This window comes from Gallus gallus, chromosome 28, assembly GCF_016699485.2.
Source record: "Gallus gallus isolate bGalGal1 chromosome 28, bGalGal1.mat.broiler.GRCg7b, whole genome shotgun sequence".
In the NCBI taxonomy this organism is placed as follows: Eukaryota; Metazoa; Chordata; class Aves; order Galliformes; family Phasianidae; genus Gallus; species Gallus gallus.
In genome coordinates, this window is record NC_052559.1 from 4,485,196 (window position 1) to 4,505,833 (window position 20,638).

Below are 20,638 nucleotides of genomic sequence, written 5' to 3' on the forward strand. Positions count from 1 at the left end.
GTCACACGGCGCCCGGTGACGCTGCGCCCTGTGCCTCAGTGGGGCTTTGTTGTGGCCTCGAGGGGGGGACAACGTGTGCCCGGGGCCGGAGGGCTCCGCCGGGACGCGCGGCCCCGCGCTGCGAGCAGCCCGACCTCGCAGCTCCCGGTTCACCAAATACGGGCAGCGCTTCGAAGTCTCGACGTGGGGGTTGCCAAAAAAAGAAAAACAAAAGCGGCACAACACCTCTTTTGCTTACCTTGCTCTTCTGGCAGCGCCGGGGCGGGTGTGCGGGCACAGCGGGGGACATCAGCGCTGCTTTCTCTTTTGGTTTTGGTCCACGCGCCAACACCGGCAACGGCCGCTCTGAGCAGCGGAGAGAGCGGCAGTGGGGGCAGAGCCGGGGGGAGTCGGGACCCCGCGGGGGGGCCGTGGTGAGGATGGAGCGCGGAGGGGTCCCGGCGCTGCGGTGGCTGCTGCTGGCTGTGGCGCTGCCGGCGCGGGGCGGTGAGTGCTGCGGTGATGGGAGATAAGCGCAGAGGGTTTTGCTGAGCGATACGGGGTGATAAAGGAAGGAGTCATGCAGGGAGCCTTCGTGGCAGCGTGTGGAGGTGTTCCGGGCTGGGGGCACAGTGCGGGGCAGCGGAATGGAGTTTGGGTGGTGCTGGCGGGCAGAGCTGTTTGGCATCCATGGGAGAAGACGGCTTTTTTTGGGTGGAAATCGCCGCGCGACTGCTATAGTCCCTCTGCCCCACTGCGCGGTGCAGCTCTGCCTGCTGCACGCGGCCGTCCCGGTGCCGGGGGCCCACAGCCCCACTGCCGGCTGAGCCCGCCTGCCCTCTGCACGGCCTCTGAGCCACCCCTGGCCGCCGCTGTGGGTCGTGTGGAGTCGCAGTGGTAACGGGGGGGAGAAGGGAGGGGACTCCAGAGGGCCCTGCAGGGCACAGGGAGATGGAGCACTGCTCGCCCCTGGCCCCCCTCCACCATCCCCACGGCCCCAGGTCAAGCAAGTTCCATTACCCCAAGCCCCCACAAGCCCGGCTGTGACTCCCTACACACAGGTGCCCCCGACCCCCCCCCCCGGGCTCTCCTGCTTCAGGCGCTGCAGCTCCGGCCCCTTCACCTGCTCCTGGCCACCCCACGGCCCCGCCGGCAGCACCACCTACGTCCTCGTGCTCTGGTGAGTTGGGGGCACTGCGTCCCACCAGGGGCGCATGGGGGACTTTCGGGGCCATAGGGGACACAGCGCCACTGTTGTACACCACGGGTGAGCGCTTTCCCTGCAGCTATGTGAGACGGCAGCTGTGCCAGTGGCACAATGCGAGCACCGCCACGGAGCACACCCTGACGCAGCACGAGGTCTATGTCCGTACCAACGCCACGGCCTGGGTGGAGGCGCAATGGGGACAGCATCTGGAGCGCAGCCCCAACATCACACTGCACCTCGACGAGGCCGGTGAGTGCCGGGGGCCGGGCAGGGCAGGGGGCCGCCACGGTCACCACAGCTGCGCTGTCCCCGCAGTGAAGCTGGATCCCCCTCCCCACGAGATGCCCTTCGCTAAGGCCAATGGGCGCCTGCAGCTGTGGTTGCCGCGGCCGCAGTGTCACCACGGGGAGCGGCCGCCGCCACGCAGGGAGGTTCGGTTCCGCCGGGTGGGTGACCGCAGCTGGACGCAGGTGAGAGGACCAAGGAGATCCCCCCACCCACCACGTCCCCTGCACCTGGGTCAGCATCACCGTCACCCGGCGGCCGATCCCACCGTTCTCTCCGCAGGTGATGTGTGAGACAGGGAAGGGTGAGGATGGAGAGGATGACCCAGGTCTGTTTTGCCCCGTGGGATGCTCAGGGTTGGGTGGGGGGACAAACTCATCCTGGGAGGGGTCACCTCACCACCGCCGACCCGATGTGCTGCAGTGAGCTGTGAGCTGGGGGGAACCGCCGCCTTCGAGGTGCAGCTCCGGCACAGGACGCAGCACTGGAGCAGCCACTGGAGCGACTGGAGCACATCCATCTTCGTCCCCGAGGGTGAGTGTGATGCCAGGAGGGACCCCACAGCCCTGCACCCGACCGGCACACGCCCGGTGTGAGCGCATCGCTCCTCCCACAGAGATCCTGGAGAGCCCCGCACTGAGCTTCAGCCTGGGACACCTTGGGAGAAACGGGCAGAGGCTGCTGCAGCTGGGCTGGCAGGTAGGGCGGGTGGGCGCACTGCTGCGATGGCCCCACGTACTGTGGGCACCCCACGGCATTAACACCGCTGTCCCCACAGCGCGCCCGCGCGGCACAGGGCAACGTCACCTACACACTGCGTGCCCACATGCCGGAGTGCAGCTGTGCTGAGGAGGACGAGGTGGTGTTGGGGCCGGAGGAGACAGAGTACAACCTCACGCTCTGCGGGGCTGCATACGAGATCGTGCTGACGGCCGCCAACGCCGCGGGATCCGGCCCTGCACGGCGGCTGTGCGTGCCGGCGGAGCAGCACACGGGTACCCAAAAGGGCCGCAGAAAGGACGAGGCTCCTGGGCTCAGCACCACCTTCACCTCTCCTCTCCCCGTGCTTTGCCCCAGAGCTCAGCTTCCGGAACATCAGCTCGGTGGGCAGTTCGGTGATGGCACTCTGGGAGGCACCGACGCGCGGCTTCGCCTTCTGCTCCGAGCGGCAGCGGCTGCCGGGAGCCCCACAGCCGGGGCACTGCGTGCAGGAGGAGTTCCTCGCACGCAGCTCCCATTGGCAGACAGGCACGGCAGCGCCCCGACCCCAACGCCCTCCCGCTGGCCGCAGCCGCGCGGTGACGGTGCCGCTCCTCACGTAGGGCCGCTGGAAGCGCCGGCGTGTTACCGGCTCGCCGTGCACGGCCGCGGTGCAGAGGAGGACTGGGCCACCTTCGCTCTGCAGCATCGCTTCGTCGGCAACAGTATGTAGGGAGCGGGGCCGTCACAGCCCGCCGGTACCGCACAGAGGGCCGGCCGGACCCTCAACCTCCTCTCCCACCCCTCGCAGCCTCATTGGCCGCCTCTGTCCGCATCAACGCCAGCGCCGATGCCGCCGTGCTGAGCTGGGAGCCGTCCCCACGCGCTGCTTGCCCCGGGGCGCTGGTGGGGTACCGCGTGTGCCACGCGGCTGAAGGGGACAACGTGACGTGTGAGTGGTGGCATCGCTGCCGGGGAGGTCTTTGGGACTGAGGGAGGGCGGCTCTGAGCGCTGCTGCCCACGCAGTGTCACTTACAGATGGTGAAGTGGACGCATCAGTATCGCAGTACGCGCTGCGAGACCTGAAACCAGGCACCGCCTACAGGGTGGGCATCCACGAGGTGGCAGCGGGCGGCGGGGGCACCTGCAGTGCCCGGTGGCACTTCCAGACCCCGGCGCTGGGTAACGGTGGGGGACCTCCTCCCTTTCTCACGGGGACCCTCCTGTGTCCCATTGGGCACAGGGAGGGGACGTGGGGCCAGGATGTCACCATCACACGGAGGTACTCATCTCCAGGTGTCGGGACAGCGGTGTGGAGCTCCAACCTGAAGTACCTGGGCATCTCGCTGGGGCTCCCCGCCGCCGCCCTCATCTACCAGCTGAGCAAGAAGAGGTGAGAAGCAGCAGCATTACGGCCCCTCTGTGCCCCCTCTCCCCTCGCATTGACCCCACCGGCATCTCCCCAGGCTCCATGGGATGCTCTTCCCCCCCTTGCCCAAACCTACGGGCAGTGAAGCCCTCCGGTTCTCAGCCAGCGAGACGAGCCAGGTGAGCTGCAGTGTGCACCCTGGGATGAGCTGCGAGGCCGAGACCTCCCAGCACTGTGCTCCTTCTCCCCAGCAGGACAAGCCCTGGAAAAGCTTCGTGGAACCCTCGGAGCAGCTCAGCCCCGGGGAGCTGCTGGTGATGGAGCTGAGCCCTGAAAAGGAGGCGGCCACCAGCGCACGGCCCCACACACCAGAGCTCAGCCCCAAAGAACTGACGGAGCCACTGCAGCCACACTGCAATATGGAGCTGCCCTTTGCGTACCGGCAGCAGGAGGTGCTGTACCCGGAGCCAGTGGGGTCAGGGGGGGTCCCCACCTGTGACCCCACAGCCGCAGAGGAGGATGCAGGGAAGTGGGGGCTGAGCCAGGTGCTGGCACCTGTTGTGCTGCTCAAACACATCACCCCACAGGATCAGGAGGGAGTGGGGCTGCTGCAGGAGAAGGCGGTGCCTTAGGGATCCCAGGGATGGGGGACAAGCGGGTCCTTCAGGCAGTGAGGGGGTGATGCTGAGGGCGTGGGAGGGCTGATGCTGAGCAGCCGGGTGGGATGCTGAATGCCCTCCCCAAGGGATGGCCCTGCGGGAACTTTCCTGGGGGGCTTTCTGATTTCCAGGAGCACCACTGCACTGCACTGCGCAGGGCTGGGACCCAGTGAGGCGCAGTGCAGCCCAAAATAATGAGGGCAGGGGGCTGTGGGCTCAGCTCCCCGTATGGGGGCAGGGATGTTTCCTTGGACACAAGGAAGCTGCTTTGGGAGCACATCGGAGAGTGAACACTGCATCCCTGCCCCCATGGGATGGGGGCACCGCCAACCCCGGCGCCGAGCACTGAAATACTGGAGTGTGAAAGTAAAGAAAACCAAACAGCGGTGCTCCGGTGCTCTCCTTGTCCCACCTGGGTCGGGAAACTCTGGGATTTGGTGCTGGGGCCCCAAGCAGTGGGGTGAGACACGTGGGGCTGCGGGGGCGGCAGGGCTGCGCTGTGCGCCGTATCTGGGGCAGAACCTTCGGCAGCGGTTTGTGGTCCGTCTGCCCCACGCTGGGGGTGTAGGCGGCCTCCGGTGTGTGCTGAGAGAGCGAAAATCAGCACTGAGAAAACAGAAATGGATTTCAGAGGCAGAGGGAGATGTGTGGAGAGGCAGCGTCCCCTCCCCCGTCCCTCTACTCGAGGGGTTTCCCCCCCTTCGGCTGCTGCTCGGAGCACCCCGGGGTGCGGAGGTCACCGCGTTTTGGGGCTCCGTCGCGTCCGCTGTCACCGCGTCGGAGCCGCCAACGGGACCACGAGGTGGCAGCAGCCCCGCGCTCCCCTCCGGCGGCCGCACACCGCCATCCTCGCGCAAAGCGACCCCAACCGAACCCCCCACCGCGCACATCCCAACCCCGCGGGGTTATGGGGCAGCGCAGCACAGCCCCGCAGCACAGCGCTGACCCTTCCCCGGCCCTAACGCAGCGCTGCAGCCCCACTCCGTCCCCTCCAAACCCCGAGCGGTGGGGCTGAGGAGGAGGACGGGCAGCCAGCAGACCTCCCGGCCCCCACAGCGCTTCTTTTTAGGGCTTTAGTTGCGGTGGGCCCAACTCGCAGCACAGCCGGCGGCGGCGTTCGCCGCTGCTCGCAGAGGAAGTGCTGCGTTACGGCAGCTCAGAGCTCGGGTTGCAGCCCGGCCGCTGTTTACAACCCGACTTTTGGGGTCACGGCTCGGGCTGAGCACATGGCCCGGCACGGGGCCAGGACACGGGCACCGCGATCCGACGGCCAGACTGCGGCAGGACAGCAAGTCCCCGGCACCGCCTGAAAAACACCCCGGGGGGGGGTGGGGGGGGGCGGGGGTTCTCTCCGTGCCCGCGGGGTCACCATCCCGTCGTGTCCCTTTGGGGACAGCCCCGTCCCCAGCGGCACGGTGACCCCGTGCACCCACAGAGCCCGTAGGCGCAGCGCTGGGGAAAATTAATGAAGCCTCGTGTGACGGCAATTAGCACGAATGAGCAGCTCAGGGCTCCCTAATGAGTTTAAACGGCACAGAACGATTTTCCGAAGGAGTTTCCGGGATCGGCCGCGCAGGCGGCGATCCGAGGACGGCCACGGGAGCGGCGCAGGGACGGGGACGGCTGCAGGGACACCGCAATGGCCACCCCGGCACCGCGCACAACCCGGACGCGCTGCGGCGTCGGCCACGTGCGGGCTGAGAACGGGCAATTCATCACACGGGAGCGTGGGACTCCTCCCAGGCGGATGAGGAGCGAAAGTCATCCCTCAGGAATGGGGAAAATCCCGCAGGAATGGGGAAAAAGCGCAGCCCAACGCAGCAGCCCCACCGGCGCCCCAAAGCCGCGGCCGTCCCGAGCGTTGTGTTGGATATTGTCCTTCGCAGAGCGGACCCGAGGACCCCACGAGCCGCACACCGCGTGCCCCGACGCCCCGAGCCGCGCAAATTCCGGCCCCGCCGCCGTTATTTTTGGAGGAGGTCACCGACGCGGCGCGGCCGTACCGGGCTGTGCTATTCCCGGTCACGGCCGTGGGAGCTCCGCGCATCCCCGCCCCCAGCGCTGCCCCAAAGCAGAGCCCCGCCCGCACCCACGGCGGTGCGGTTCCCATCACCCCCTCCCCCCCCATCCCCGGGTCATTGCAGCCCCCACTGCGGCACCGAGCTGAGGGAGCGGCAAATCCCGCAGCTCCGGAGCTGCACCCCAAAAAAACGACAACGTTGTAGGGTCCCCAAACCCCCCCCAAGGGGGCCCGTACCCCAAAAGGGCCCCGGCGGTGCTGTGCGCGCACCGGAGGGTGCAGTGGGGCGGAGAAGCGGCCGCGCGCGGTGCGGTTTTGCAGCTGCGGGTATTTCTGTGCTGCGTTTCGCAACCGACGACAGCAGCGGCACTCATTGCACACTCACACACACACACACACACACTCACACACACTGCGCAGCGCTGCTGTTTTCTCGCGCTCGCTCCTCAGGATGAGGTTTTTCTTTGCCGTGAGCGTTATTTCCAGAACGAAATGGAAAGCGGCTCCGAGCGGGGGCACAACGGGGCGGCACAACGGGGCGTCTCAGCGCTCCCCTCCCCGCGCCGTGGGTCGCTGTGGTCACGGCTGCGCTTTGGGGGCGGTCGGGGTCGGGGGGGCCGCGCGGTGCCCGGAGCTTTGCGGGCGTCGGTAGCAGCGGAGCGGAACCGACGCCCCGAAACGGGTCAGGGAGAGGCCCGACGGGGCCGCGCTGAGGACGACGGCGGTGCGGGACGCCGAAAACAGCGCCGGGTTGGGCCGCAAAGCCTCGGCGGCTGCACGGCGCTGGGGCCGCAGCAAACAGCCCGACATCCGCGGGTCCTCCTGCTTTGCCCGGGGGAACTCCTCCCCGGCGCTCTCCCTGTTTTTCGCACTGGGAACCACAGGAAAGCGGAGCAAACCGCGCCGCCGCCGGCCGCAACCAGCCCGGCCCGGCCCCGACGGGACGGCCGCATCACACGGCTGCTTATCAGGAAAGTCCTCTCCCTCGGCGCACTGTAAACCCTCTGACATCCCAGCAATGGGGGTCACGCCTGCTGCCGAGCTTGCTGGGTACAGCACAGCACATCGATGGGGGCTTTGTGCAAAGGGACCTCCGGGAGCGATGTCACCGTGTGTCACACCCCGGGTATGGGCACGGGGGTTCCCACACTGCCCCCATCACGTGCTGCCCTCAGATGACCGCACGGCTTCTCCTTCTTGTTGTTATCGTTGTTATTGTTTTTTTGGACCTGGCTCTCCACCAAGGAGAGCCAAAATATTTGTCCCCGTGTTTGTGCCCGCAGGGAGGGCCCTGGGGATGCCACGCGAGGACCTGGGGCTGCAGGGGGAGGGGGGGTCCTCTCTGCCACCCACAGCCCCGGCCCCGTGGCTGCTGTTTACCCATAGACATGTTTGTGAGCAGTGCACGGCCGCTTCTCTGCTCTGAAATCATTGGACAAAAGTCAAAAGCCATAAAAATTTTCCATTGCCCACAAGAGGGGCTGCTTTCCTCACAGTGACACCCAGCGCACACCAGCAGACCCTCGGAGGTGTTGCGGCTGCGTGACACACATCGTGTGTCCGTCTGCTCCGGTGTCCCCACACGAAGGGGTCCTCCAGGAACCGGGTTTTGCAGCAGTGGAGCAAAACCAGCGCAAAATAATGGAGGTAATGGGGGGGTGGTCAGTCCCAATGCTGGCCCTGTATCTTGCAGACTCGCACCCATCAGCACACCGGGCTGCAAACCCAGCCGTATCCCAGCTGTAGGACCCCATCCCCACCGGAGCTCCCACCACGTGGCCCCCCAACACGCACAGCTGGGAGGTGGTGGAGGAAGAGCTGTTTTCCCGGAGCTGGATGGGTGCCCGCGCTGTTAATCCGCAGCCCTCGTAGCACATTCTGTCCCCGCCAGCACCGCCGCCGGCGTGGGGGGGGGGGGTTGGAAACCCACCCTGGGAAGGACGTGGCGGCTCAGGGCCACCCATGGGTGCACAGCGTGCTGTGGCCTTCTGCAAGCAGCACCAGAGCAGAGCAGGGACACAACAGACAGACAGCACCAGGGAGGCTCTGGGCTGTGGGAGAAGCGCTTTGGAGCTGAGGGCTGCAGAGCACGGAGTGCCAGCTCTGTCCCTGGGGGTATTTTTAGCCCCTCCGGGACTGGAACCCAATGCTGGGGCTTTACAAGGAAGACCTGAGGCTGTTACAAGAAGTGCTGCTGGAAAGATGGCCTCAGGGAGCAACAGAGCACCGGGGTGTGAAGCTGCAAGCAACATCAGCATGAAGCACCCCGGTCATTGTCCCAGAGGGTGGCAAAGTAAAGGCAGGTTTGGGTAAGGGTGCATGAAGCAGCTGTGGGTCCTGCATGGCAGTGGTAGTGCTGCTGGGCATGGGGTGCAGCTCCGAACACTGAGCAAGGTTCAAAATGCAAGACAGGAAATGAAAACCCAAACAAACAGAAAAGAAACACACAGAAGAAAAACACACCAAAAGAAAAAAAAAAAAAAAAGGAAAACAAACAAAAAAGGAGAAAAACAAACAGAGAAACCGGGGGGAAAAGTCACATTCCAGCAGCAGCGTTTGTCACAGCACAGCCCTGGAGGACACTGTGGGACTCAGCCCCATTTCAGACCCTGAGATCTGCTGTGCTCAGCAGACGTGGGGTGGGTGCAGGAGTGCAACAAACCCAAAGCTCACTGTGAGCACAGCACACAGAGGGGCTGCACAACAGGGAACATCAGCACAGCAGAACCCAACGGGCGCTGCCATGGGGGTGGAAGGGGATGAGGCCACATGGAAGAGGAACAGTGGCACAGAGCAGAGCAGCACTCAGCTGAGCTCTGGGAAAGGGGAAGCAGCACTGGGGCACAGGTCCAGCATGACTGAGAGACGCCCCACGCGCAAAAGCTGAGAGCAGCAGTTGGCTAAAAGGAATTTATTTCAGAGAAATCGCCCAAAGTGAAGTCATACAAAAAGAGTAACATCAGAGACAAGGAGTGGTCAGTATAAAAGTGGTCAGTGATACAAACAATAGAAAATCCTCTGAGCAATGCCCAGCACTGTGGCCGGGGCTCTGCGCAGGGGTCGGGGGGGTGCACAGCCTCTGGTGGCAGCCCTGGAGGACCCACTGCAGCTTTCCCTCTCATTTCCTTGGCCAACAGAGCACTGTGAGGGGCCACGTCTGGGCCACCATGCAGGAACAGCACCAAAACATCACCGCAGATCTCTGCTGCTTTGGGAATAACACTGTCCCGATGTTCTCTGCCCCACTGTTGTCCATGGGGGGCTCTGCAGCCCCCGCCCGGCTGCCAGGGCAGCTCCAGCCATCCCTGAAGCACCACCCGGCTCACAGCTGTGTTCACCAGCAGCACAGTCTGCCTCACCCGGACAGTTTTCTTCTTTGGAAACAGCAGTGCTGGAGAAGTGACTGCAGGAGTAGAGCTGCGCCCGCGGGGGTCCAAACCCAGCACAGGATTCAAATATTCTCAGGTATCTCTGCAACATCTCCGAGCTCCCACTCTCCACAGCAGGAGGTGTTGGAGCACACATAGAGGAGCACCATCCCAGCTCCATCCGAACCCCAAATCCTGGGGCGGTTCCGGCCCTCTGTGCCCCACAGGGCAGTGCCTGTGGTGGGGGCTCAGCGCTCTCACGGCCACCACGTGCCCATCACCATACTGTGGGCACGCTGACTGCAGCCCAATGGTTGTGATGCCGTCAGCACCTCTCAGCAGGTCATGCAGCGCGGGCGGATGCCGTCTGAAGGTGGGTTCGGGTCAATCTGCAATGCCAAACCCAGGGTCAGGACCCCCAGCAGCAGTGGGTGCATCACCCCACACCGCCCGCGCCCATCTGCAGGGGTTCTCACCTCTGAGTAGAGCGGAGGCGGTCGGAAGCGGAACTCCTGGATGTAGGCAAAGAAGGGCCCTTCCAGCACAGCCCCGAGCTCACCGCGGCACGGCGGGGCCAGGCTCTGCTCAGCTGTGGGGCTGGGCACCACTGCTGAGTACTCGGGGGGGGCTAAAGAGAAGAAAGAAAGGCGTTAAGGAATAGGGAACATGCAGGTGAAGCGGCTTCAGATGTGCTATACCCCAACTCGTTGAGGCTGAGAATGTGCCCTGCCCCTTTGCTCACCCTCGGGCTGCTCAGGGATGCTGCTCAGCCAGTCCAGGGTGACGCTGTACTGACTGCTGACACTGGACGTGCGGCTGCCGAACGGATGCAGTGGGATCGTCCCGATGACGAGCGGCAGCTCCAGGAGCAGCTTGGATGTGCCGGGAATATCCACACAGACCTGCAGGCAGTGGGGAAACCCAGCTGTTGGTGTTACCCCCACCCAGAGGGACGGAGCTTTCCCGGGCGAAGGAAGAAGGGAACTCTCGCAGTGGGACACACAGGGAGATGCTCAGCACGAGGCATCGCACGGAGCACCGACCCCAATAAGCACAGCTCCGAGGAGATGGGAACACCCAGCGGAGAGCTGAGCCACACAGCGGTGCCCACACACCCCTCACCTTCAGGGAATACTCCACTTGGATGATGCGGCACTGCAGGATGGACGGCCCCACCGGAGGGATCTTCAGTGCCCGCCCGTGCCACGCCTCGCGCTTCCCCGCAGCGATGGAGTCCCCAACAATGCTGGTCACCACTGACTTCTTCTGCTTCTTGGTGCCCCGAGCGATGAAGGTCTGAGTCTGAATGATGGCTGCTTTGGGCACCACCGCCCGGTTGGTGCAGTTGTCAATCTCAGCAAAGATAGGGATGACCTCACCTGCCGAGCAGACGCACATGTTGGAGACGGAGCCCAGTCCTGCCCCGAGGAATTCATGCACGGGGTCACCGGGGGTTCATCTGCCCGTTGGCACGGCGGGGACGAGCAGCTGACCCCAAGTCCCCTCCTGCCAAGGTTCACCCCGGGTGCCCAAGGGAGGTGCTCACCAGGGGTGTAGCCTTTGCGGTCGATCTTGGCACTCACTGAGACCTGGCCACGATTGCAGTACCAGGCGCGGGCGAGTTTCTCCTTAGCACCCGCCTGAGGAGCCTGGAAAAGGAGACATGCAGAGGCTACTTAGAAAGGATCAATAAAACACAACGCAAGTGCTTCCCTGGCACCGCCAACCTGCTGGGGAGCAGCACTGGCTCCCAGGAGCCTTATGCAAGATGCTGTTGCAACGCATTACAGCTCCCGAAAAGCGGGAGGCGCAGACGGCCTCTGCACTCCTTGCGCCCATCCCCGCTGCACGGCGCACCCCGACAGGCTCTGCTCGGGCAGGGGGGGCTCACCAGCAGTGCAGGTGTGTTGATGTCGATGGGTTCGATGACGGTGAACTCCTTCTTCACCTTTTTCACCGTGGCCCAGGGCCGGTGCAGCTTGGCCTTCACCCAGTAGCGCACACTGCCGTGTTTGCCCTCGAAGGACGTCGCCAGGGTCCTGCAGGTGAGAAGGGGGTGATTCCGAGGGCTCTGCTGGCAGCTCCGTGGCGGAGGTTCCGTGCCCACCCAGCGACGGCTCTTCCCCTCAGCGTTAAGGAAACCCAAAGCATGAACTTACTCTGGGAGCTGGAAGGTGAAGGGGAACTCGTGCCTTCCTGCCTGCAGGACGGTGACTTCGCCGTTATCTGTGGGCAGAACAGATGGAGGGCGGTTATCTCCCACCCGCGGGGCTCTGCGTGGGGATGGAGCACACGAAGGCGATGGGATCCTTCTGCCGGGGCTGCACCGCCACCGCCCCCCACGTGCCGCTGCCCCCACGCCCCGCACACACCGCGCTCAGCTCAGGGCCGCGCAGCCCACCCGGCCAGGGGAGGGCACGGCGCGGAGACCCCCACCGGGCGCGGGGCCGGGGGTGCGCGGGGGGCTCGGAGCCCGCAGCCGTACCTGGCGGCGCCAGCAGAGTGTCGCGGTGGCTGAGGAACTCCACCTGATCGCTGTAGCTCTGCGTGTAGGCGGTGCTGGAACCGGCGCTGCGCGATTCGGTCCAGTGGACGCGGGCGGCTCCGAGCGCCCGCAACCGGAGCGCCCCGCAGCGCGCGGCCGCCGCCAGCTCCAGCACCACGCGCCCCACCACCGCCTGCCCCGGGCTGAAGGCGGCCGGCGATCCCCGCTCCGCGCCCTCCAGCACGATCAGGAAGCGCTTGAGGCGGTCGAACAGCATGCCGAGAGATGGCGGCTCCAACTCGCCCCGCCGCCGCCCAGCGCCGCTTTAAGTGCCCGGCGCGCCCCGGGGGCGGCCCCGGCGGGGCGGGGCGGGACGGGACGGGACGGGGCGGCCCCGGCAGGCGCCGCAAAACAACGCAACGAGCATGTGCGGGCGGTACGACCCCCCCCCACCCCATCCTGGGGCTTCCTCGGACCGGCGGCCGTCCGCCGTCCGTCGCTGCGCAGCCTCGGGCCCCGCTCACCCCCGTGGCGGTGCGGTGGGCTCAGGGCTGAGCCCCGCGGGGGCCCCACGGGATGGGGGTCTGCACCCCAAGGATGAGCCCCTCGGGGCGAGCGCTGCACCCCCCCCCCCACGCCCCAGTCCCGTCCCCGCCGGGATCCCATCCCCGCCCCCCATGGCGCTGCACGTGCGGGGACCCCGCGCCCCTCCCGGAGCCGTTCCCAGCATCGCAGCCGGCTGCGGGCGGATCGCGGCGCTGGGCCGGGCCGGGTGGTGGTGCGGGGAAAGCTGCGCGGGGCCGCGGCTCCGCTTATTTCTAAGAAATGAAGAACTGGCTCCCGTTCAGCTTGTGCAATTACGCGGTGAGCAACGCATCCTCCCCGGGCTGTTTAACCAGGCGAGTGCCGGTTCTCTGCTGCCCTGTGCTGCCTTTGTGACAGATCTCACCCGCGGGGCCCCGCTCTGCGCCCAGCATCGCTGCTGTGCAGTTGGGGTCAAAGCCCGGCGATGGGGAGCTGTGGGTCTGCAGTGTGAGGGAAGGAGCTGTGCTTTATTATCTCTATGTGACCATTTGCTGCCGTGAGCAAATATGAATCATAGCAAACGCTGCGAAGGGAGCGCGGCAGCAGTGGGAAGGAGGAAGCGAGGCACGTCCTGGCATAAGGAGCTCCAGGAAGGCTCCGGGCAGCCCCCGCGGTGACTCAGCCTCAGCCACGGCTGCAGCCCCTTCCACTCCCTGTGCCGTGGGGTCCCACGTTGCATCCATGGGACCTCCCCGGCATTCTGGGAGCCCAAACCTGATACAAAGCCGAGCCAACTGCAGCCAGCCCCAGCCTCAGCCGCGCACACAGGGCCGGCTGCAGCCCCCCAGGCTGGGACAGAAGGGTCATTGCTCACAGAGCACTGTGAGACCCCTCCCGGCACCCCGTGTGGGTGCACCCAGGGCCTTGCCTTTGCCCATGAAGCCCTGTCGTCCCTTCCTTCCTGCCACCCGTTGGCACACTCTGCATGTGATGGCCCTGAACACTTCTCCATGGTTTCTGTCTGGGAGCACAGCACGCCAATCCCACGCTCACTGCTCTGCCAGGGAGCTGCAGATAAACCCAGTGAGCGCAGCACAGCGCACTTATCTCCACCTGGCTCACTGCTCTGCACTGCTGCGTTGCCATGACAAACTCTGCATTTCCCAAACACAGCCCAACTCATCAGGAAGCAAAGAGGGAGCAGTCATGGGACCCCCGGATGGCAGCACATTTTCCCCAGCCCCTCTCTGTGCTGCTGGTGGTAGAGGCACAGAGCAGGACCCAGCAGGATGGATACATGGGAGCAGTTCTGGCTGCAGAGCAGCGTTTCTCCCAGCCCACATCACTCCTGTGATCACAGACCTGTGTCCCCCGCAAAGCAGAGAAGGAAGCAGCGTGTAGGTGATGTAATGACATCCACAGGGCTCCTTGCTCCCCATACTGCTGCCAGCTCCATGCTGCAGAAGCGCAGGGCCAGTGACTCCCCAGCCTTTGGCTGAGAGCCCTCCTCCAGGCAGCCCTATCCTGAACTGTTACTGGGATGCTTAACACGGCTGCAGCTGCCATGGGGCAAAGCACAGAAGGGCTGCTGCCAAAAAGACATACTCCAGAGTAATGAAGATGTTCAGAGCAAGGTGGTAAGGCACAGTAACCTCGAAAAAGATCATATGGCCCTACAGTGTGGGCTGGAGACAGGAGCAGCTCCAGGCAGGCAGCTCTCATGGCTCTGTGACCCCTCCATCGGCAGCGAGGCACTGCCTCTGGACCGTGAAATGCCCTCATGGATTTCAGTATCAGGGAAACCCTATGGCAGCAATGACTGTGGCACAGCAGCTGCAGCGGTATCGTTGTGGGGGAGGATAGAAGCTGTGCACTTCTGTAAGGCAGAGTTAATGAGCAGGTAGACAGCTGACATGTCCCATGTCGCTTGGCTCTGGATCATTTCATCCCAACTACACAAATAACTCAAGTGCCTGGTACTCATGCAGCAGATCCAAGCAACACACCAGCTGGGCAAGTGGTTCCAGCATCAGAAAACTGAAAACAAATATTTACTGAGCTCCTAAGTGCTCTTTCCACACTTGCGATCAGACCCTGTATTTGCACTTCCCTGCACAAACAGAACAAAAGCCACAAGCCCTTCGTGCTCACCGGCCTCGAGTCTGCAGGCAGCCTCGCAGAAACCCTCGGCAGAGGTCAAGAGGCAGAACACTGCTTGCAGATGGCACCGGCGCGAGGAGGGCAGAGATCTGCCCGGAGTGAGGCCTGCAGCCCGCGGGGTCCCAACCCACCACCCTGCAGCACAGGGCTGCTCCCCAGCCCCAGCCTTACCGGGGATGAGCTGGTGGCGGCGGTTCAGGAAGGTCTGGAAGGCGGTGTAGTCGTAATAGACGATGTTGAGCCCCACGCTGCGGCTCTCCAACCAGTGCACGACCGCACGCCCTCGAGCACAAACCTCCAGCGCCCGCAGGCGCAGTGTGCCGCGCAGCTCCAGCCGCACGCAGCCGTGCAGCAGCTCCCCGCTGCCGTAGGCTCCCCACGCTCTCCCGTCCTCCAGCTCCACCACCAAGCTCCGCAAGCGCCCCGGGGGCTGCATTGCTGCTGGCCTGCTCAGCCCTGCAGCTCCTGAGGCAAGTGAGACGAGCAGCCTCCCAGGGGAGGGAAGGAAGAGCAAAGGCTGAACCAAAATCCCCTTTCTGTCTCAGCCCTCCGGCTCCCCAAGTGGGACTGAGACTCTGCTTTGTGGTGACGTTTTAATGTTGACCTGGTGTGCGAGGCTGGTGCGGTGCCAAGGAGGGGGCCGAGGAGGTAAGTGACAGTGCTTTTAAACCGAAGAAGTAGCGTCACTTCGTCTTATCTCTGAGTCACAGACGCTGTTGATGTGCCGTGGGTACGTGCTGGTGGCTCCGTCTGCAGGGAGGGGTGTTGTGCTGGTTTCACATTGCGGGGTCTGTTTGGCCTTCCCAACTCAGGCAGTCCTGAGGCATTTCTGTGAGTGGTTGGAGTGGGGCTTAGAAAGCAAAGACCCTTTCCCCAAAAGCCAGCAGAACTTTCTGTGTCTGAAATTGCATCAAGATCTACAAGAAAAGAAAGTGAACGACTGCAGCCCACCCCCAGCAGCAGCTCACCACCGAAAGCTGGTGCTCAGCATTTAACCCCGGGGAACAGTGGCTGTTTCTGCAGTAGCACAACAGGTAGCAATGCCAACTTATGGTCATTAAAAATATGGGGCAGACCTACAGTGTGTGCAAGTCCCTGTTACTACACCCAGTGAAGCAATCTATACATTTGAATCTAGGTGTTTGCAAAATGCCAGCAAATGACACTGTGAGGAGCAGCTGTGGGAATCTGCAAGGCTCAAGTACACAGCTTCTTTCAAGTACACGTGGAGCAAAGAACATCCCTTTCCCAAGAGGTGTAATGTCAAATCTCAAGAGGAAAGCACAGGGAGTTTGTGAGCTCAGCCACCACTCACACACAGACTGCGGCAGTTGGAAACGAGTTAACAAGCCCTGTTCTAATACTGCAGTGCTGGCTCACGGCACACGTGAATCAAATCCATCTGCATCAAAAGGCTGAGAAGAGCTCGTGAAGTGGCAGCTGTGTCAAGGCAGCAGCTGGCCCTGCTCACTTGGCCTCCCTTTAAAATACCTACATCCCCACCAGAGTTAGTGCAAGCTCAGCATTCAGGGAATCCCCCGGAGTTATCAACTCAACAGAAACACTCTGCTTATTGCTAGGAAAACAGCCCCACTGATCATAAGCTGGGGAGGGCTGCTTCTCTGCCCTACTGTTCACTGACCTTTGGTTTTGGGCCTTGACACCAAAATCCAAACAGATGACACAGGAATATTCCAGCCCACACACAGCCCTGACAGCGCTTCTGATCTCTCACCCTTCCCCTGAGCTTCCCCCGCTCTGCCTGCTCCCTCCTGCCCCTGCACCCGCCTGGAGGCACTCCGCATGGATCCTGCAACTCCAGAGAGAGGTGTCACCCATGTCTTTGTGCCAATCCCTTGGTGTTTATTGCTGTCACAACACTTTGTGTCCTCATTCAACTCTTGAAATAAATGTTCCCTGTAATAAAACACAGCTGGGCCAGGAGCAGGGCCAGAACAGCAGCAGCAGAACAGCTAGGTAACACAACACAGGCAGTTGATATTGCAGGAAGTTCTGGGCAAGAAGGGAAAAGCATCACGGTGTGACGAGCACCTTTCTCTGGGAGCAGTATTCTTTCAGGGTCCCCAGTGGGACGCAGCTCACGTGGGAGTTTGCTGCTTGGATTTCTGCTGTGTCTCCGTACTTGGGTGTGAACTCATCCTTCTGCTCAGTACTGAAGAAGTTCTGCTCCTTCCAGGGCAGCACCAGGTGTGAGCGTTTCATCTGAGGAGAGAGAGCAGCACATGGGCATGGGTGGTAACATGAACTTCATGGGGTGGCTACAGCTTTGCTTTGCATAATCCCTCTTCCCAAACCTGCCCGTGGTAAATGCTGGCCTGTTAATGCTGTACCTGCTGTAGCATGTCTTCAGAGAGTCGTTGCTTCTGCTGTCTGTGTGGGACCAGCGTAGCCTGCGTGGTTGTGATGGGATTTTCATCTGCTCACGGATTGCAGTAAAAAGATAATTCAAGCCAGTAAATTGGGAGGCAACATCAGAAAAGCTTTGCAGCTTGTCTTGCAGTCACAGATCTGCAGGCGTTCCATTAATAAGAGGCAAAGACAGACTTTGCAGTCAGCCCTTCACAGAAAACCTTTGCCCAGCAAACAGCTGCAGACTGACAGTTCTCAGTGAGGAGATAAATGAAGAAATTCATGTGGAAGACATAGGAATATCATTTCATATACTAGGTGTGAAGGCAATTATAAGGGCAATTTTGACTGTTATCTGCTCCACATCTAAAAGAAATGGCTTAAAAACAGACACGCAGCATGAAGGGACCACTCTCAGATGCAGACTGTTGGTCATCAGAAACAGGAGCAGTGCCAGAGGAGGATTTTAATGCCTCCCATGACCAGCTCAAACTGCATCTCTTCCTGAGGTTGCAGAAGCAGCTTTTAATTCATATCCTTTCTTGCCTCCCCCAAATACAAATGCAAAGTAAATTCAGAAAACAAATATAGCAAGAGAGAAAGGTCAAGCCACTGGTTTGTGTCCCAGAAAACATTCATGCCACCACCTGAACGTGCTAACAATTACTACACAATAGTAGTGAGTGACTATGGCTCACACAGGCATCCAGGTGACAAATAAGAGAGATGTCTCCTGGAGAGGTGAAAGTGCCTGAGATGAGCAGTCGCTCTGTGTAGCAGGAGGCAAGGGGCTGAGCGTGGCTGTTCTGCCTGATTTCAAAGTAATGGCTTCGTTTTACTAATGACACTGAAGCTGCACCCATGCCTTCCTGCCATCCCCAACCCAAGATATCTGAGCTGCTTCCTTTCCCAGAGCTCCAGGCATTGCTTTTCCTTGCACAGACCCAGGAGAACCTCACAGGCTTCCTTCACCACCAGGACAGCCTGAGCAACTTGGCCTTACTGTAGTAGTTGAAGGGGATGTGGCTGTCCCGGTGCTTCTTGCTGTCTCCTGTCACCCTCTGGGGCTGGTGTGGTGGCTGATAGTCTGAGTGCTGCGTTGTGCTGAAGAAACAGGAGCCTGAACGGTCATCTCCTAAGCAGACATTGCTTCGATGTTTCTGCAGTAGCAAGTCAGGCTTCGGTGAGAAGTTCCACCTGCCAGTCTGCAGAACACAATGGCTGGCTTTAACAGAAGTAGGCTGGAGCTGGGAAAGGTGCCTTGTTTCACATCACACCCCCACATAGCCCAGAGTCTTGTGTTGCCAGCCAGCATGGAAAGGGGAGAATGGACAACAGTGGCCTAAGAAAGTGCTAGAATAGTGTGCTTAAAAACAGAGAGACTGTCCACCAGATAAACACACAGCAAGGATGGGAACAGACCTCTGGGTAGCAGAACTGTGTCGTGGTCATTCTTGCCAGTGCATGATTTCTCTCCGGGTCTTCATCACCTCTGGGGATGGATGAAGTGTTTCTGTTCAGGCAGGCAATAGCTACAGGCTCTGGCAAAGGCGAGAGTTAAGGATGTCAGAGCACCCCAGAAGCTGGACACCGTAGAGCTACAGCAGTTTCTCCACATGCAATAGAGCACAGGAATGAATACAGCTATTTAACCTGCCAGGGATGAAACAGAGCCCCGTTGTGAGAATACTGACTATGTACAAACAATAAAATGTTAAAAATGTGTATACATATGATAGTCATGTATTATATCTTTTATCTATATTATTAAGGCCAAGTGATAAAAAACACTGTTCAGCTGGTTATAAACCTTAGCAGAGGTCTGTATGTTGTCTCTGCATCACAGACTCACCCTACCTGCGTTATGTACTGGAAAGAGCTCTGACATTGAGGTGGAGAACCTGGTGCGACCATCCCCTAGCTGCATGTTTGTGTGGTGGATCTGGAAGGCAGCGCATTCCTTGTCATAGAACCTGCAAGATATCAGATATGAGCTGCTTAAATATCAGTGCTTGTCAGAAAGAGCAGCTCCCAGGGATGCTCATGCTGAATACCTGTGCTCCCTTTTGTCTGGGGCAGTGTAGGCATATTTCTGCTCACTCGTAGATCCGCTGCTTCTGGGATCCCCAAATTTAATGCGAGATTTGTGCTGAAGGGAAGCAAACAGAGCTATAAAACTGCTGCTCAAAGCACGATCCCTTTGTTTCCCACCTCTGTCTTTCCATCTGCTGTTTTTTCACTTGCACAGATCAGATCCCTCTCAGGACAGAATTCAACATGGCAATGTGCTGATAACTGTGCCTTGGGCATCCCCAAACTCATGTTATTACCTTCTCACTTGGCTGTGCAGGTGGACTGTATTCACCCTTAAACTCCGTTTGATGAGAAGTATGGTAATAGGGCTGTCCATCCCCTTTAATAATGGGATCACATCCTGCCAAACAGCCAGAAGGGGAACTGGTGTTATTTAAATAAATAAAAAAGAAGCTCTATTTACATTTGTAAGGAAACGTGACTGAGATTAAAGCTATACTCTCAAGACAGCTGCTCCCAAATTGATTCAGCACCGTGGAATGGCAGAGCATTTAACACCAGATTGCAGCATGGAGGACTGCATCAGAAGTCCTCCAAAGTGGATGTGGTGCATCAGAAGTGATGCAGCCTTGGTGTGAGAACAGCAACGCCTGAGGTGACCGCAGGCAGAGATCTCCAGCTCTCTGCTGGAAACGCTTGGCTGTGAGCGCCCTGGTTAGCATGTCTAAGCTGTTTTATGAGCATCAGGTTGATTAATTCAGTTATAAAAAGAGAAGGCAGAACATCCACGCAGCATTAATGGTTGGCAGCACGGTTCTGAGCCGGGCCACCGCCAGTCCCTGTGTGGGGATCCCACGCAGCCCTTAACGTGGGAGCTCTCACCCCTGTGTGAGTGACGCGCCCTGGCAGCAGGGTGGACCTCGTGTGCTGGATATGAGGTGGTGTGGACTGATGGAGGGAGTGTGATTTTCTCTCTGTCTCCACAAAGAACTCTATCACTGCTCTCCTGCACCTTGGGGAGGGCGGGTTGTGGGGGGGGGGCTGCGGGGTAGGGGTAGCTGTCCCTCATTGCTGAGGAGCAGATGCGAATGCGGGGGTCTGCGTGCATACGGATGCACGGCGCTGGGGGAAGGGTGGGGACGACGCGCTGCAGGGGCTTCTCCGGGAACGCCAGGCGCGTTTCTGAGCAGCGCCCCCCGCCCTCAGCCCCGCTCCGGCCCAACACGTCCCCGCTGCGGGGCGGCTCGGCCGGCGTCGGCCTGTGATCCCCCCAGAAAGGGGGGAACTGAACGTGAGAAAATGGCCGACTGTTCTCCTGCGGGACGCCGCGGGAGGCGCCCAGCTGCAGGTGGGAGGCCTTCAGGAAGGGAACGCCCGTGAGAGGAGCCGGGATCGGGCCCGGCATCGGGGCCCGGGCCGCCATCCCCGCGCGTAGGCCGCGTCACCATGGCAACGGCGCCGCCCTCCCGGCATGCCC

The 20,638-nt window shown here is 61.3% G+C and overlaps 3 protein-coding genes across 10 annotated transcripts; 1 reads left to right on the forward strand and 2 right to left on the reverse strand.

The window, feature by feature from the left end:
- Positions 1–97: 97 nt before the first annotated feature.
- Positions 98–4,588, forward strand: IL12RB1 (interleukin 12 receptor subunit beta 1). Of its 3 annotated transcripts, none has more exons than XM_025144369.3 (14): positions 98–1,159; positions 1,266–1,435; positions 1,502–1,656; positions 1,754–1,799; positions 1,895–2,005; positions 2,088–2,170; positions 2,250–2,466; positions 2,549–2,719; positions 2,794–2,895; positions 2,982–3,122; positions 3,198–3,353; positions 3,468–3,564; positions 3,638–3,719; positions 3,792–4,588. In XM_025144369.3, exons 3-14 carry the CDS (start codon positions 1,528–1,530, stop codon positions 4,170–4,172), a joined length of 1,716 nt encoding a protein of 571 aa, XP_025000137.2. In that variant the 5' UTR covers positions 98–1,159; positions 1,266–1,435; positions 1,502–1,527; the 3' UTR covers positions 4,173–4,588. The 3 variants fall into 3 exon arrangements, with proteins under 3 accessions (XP_025000137.2, XP_025000138.2, XP_040509724.1); XM_025144370.3 differs by having other exon boundaries at positions 3,795–4,588; XM_040653790.2 differs by having other exon boundaries at positions 3,210–3,353; positions 3,795–4,588.
- A 4,527-nt stretch (positions 4,589–9,115) lies between these two features.
- ARRDC2 (arrestin domain containing 2) lies at positions 9,116–15,326 on the reverse strand. 2 transcript variants are annotated; one of them, XM_001233359.7, is made up of 8 exons: positions 14,929–15,326; positions 11,747–11,813; positions 11,479–11,626; positions 11,134–11,236; positions 10,710–10,966; positions 10,330–10,489; positions 10,064–10,215; positions 9,116–9,976 (listed from the first exon to the last, which is right to left on the reverse strand). In XM_001233359.7, exons 1-8 carry the CDS (start codon positions 15,191–15,193, stop codon positions 9,923–9,925), a joined length of 1,206 nt encoding a protein of 401 aa, XP_001233360.2. In that variant the 5' UTR covers positions 15,194–15,326; the 3' UTR covers positions 9,116–9,922. The 2 variants fall into 2 exon arrangements, with proteins under 2 accessions (XP_001233360.2, XP_015155653.1); XM_015300167.4 differs by lacking the exon at positions 14,929–15,326 and adding an exon at positions 12,073–12,378.
- A 122-nt stretch (positions 15,327–15,448) lies between these two features.
- C19orf45 (chromosome 19 open reading frame 45) lies at positions 15,449–20,625 on the reverse strand. 5 transcript variants are annotated; one of them, XM_040653811.2, is made up of 9 exons: positions 20,044–20,625; positions 19,458–19,561; positions 19,182–19,276; positions 18,985–19,100; positions 18,550–18,668; positions 18,131–18,332; positions 17,109–17,194; positions 16,810–16,980; positions 15,449–15,674 (listed from the first exon to the last, which is right to left on the reverse strand). In XM_040653811.2, exons 1-9 carry the CDS (start codon positions 20,582–20,584, stop codon positions 15,609–15,611), a joined length of 1,500 nt encoding a protein of 499 aa, XP_040509745.1. In that variant the 5' UTR covers positions 20,585–20,625; the 3' UTR covers positions 15,449–15,608. The 5 variants fall into 5 exon arrangements, 4 of the variants coding, with proteins under 4 accessions (XP_040509745.1, XP_003642940.5, XP_040509746.1 ...); XR_005842176.2 differs by lacking the exon at positions 17,109–17,194 and having other exon boundaries at positions 15,467–15,674; XM_003642892.6 differs by lacking the exon at positions 15,449–15,674 and having other exon boundaries at positions 16,598–16,980.
- Positions 20,626–20,638: the final 13 nt, after the last annotated feature.

Excerpts from the sequence above, each read along its gene's own strand:
- IL12RB1 (XM_025144369.3), top strand. The coding sequence starts at position 1,528 with ATGCCCTTCGCTAAGGCCAATGGGCGCCTGCAGCTGTGGTTGCCGCGG. Across the intron at positions 2,006-2,087 it reads ATCCATCTTCGTCCCCGAGG|AGATCCTGGAGAGCCCCGCA; the intron begins GTGAGTGTGATG and ends CTCCTCCCACAG. Across the intron at positions 2,171-2,249 it reads TGCTGCAGCTGGGCTGGCAG|CGCGCCCGCGCGGCACAGGG; the intron begins GTAGGGCGGGTG and ends CTGTCCCCACAG.
- ARRDC2 (XM_015300167.4), bottom strand. The coding sequence starts at position 12,349 with ATGCTGTTCGACCGCCTCAAGCGCTTCCTGATCGTGCTGGAGGGCGCG. Across the intron at positions 11,814-12,072 it reads CACTCTGCTGGCGCCGCCAG|ATAACGGCGAAGTCACCGTC; the intron begins GTACGGCTGCGG and ends TTCTGCCCACAG. Across the intron at positions 11,627-11,746 it reads TTCACCTTCCAGCTCCCAGA|GACCCTGGCGACGTCCTTCG; the intron begins GTAAGTTCATGC and ends TCTCACCTGCAG.
- C19orf45 (XM_040653811.2), bottom strand. The coding sequence starts at position 20,584 with ATGGCGGCCCGGGCCCCGATGCCGGGCCCGATCCCGGCTCCTCTCACG. Across the intron at positions 19,101-19,181 it reads CCAGACAAAAGGGAGCACAG|GTTCTATGACAAGGAATGCG; the intron begins GTATTCAGCATG and ends GATATCTTGCAG. Across the intron at positions 18,333-18,549 it reads CACAGTTCTGCTACCCAGAG|ACTGGCAGGTGGAACTTCTC; the intron begins GTCTGTTCCCAT and ends TGTGTTCTGCAG.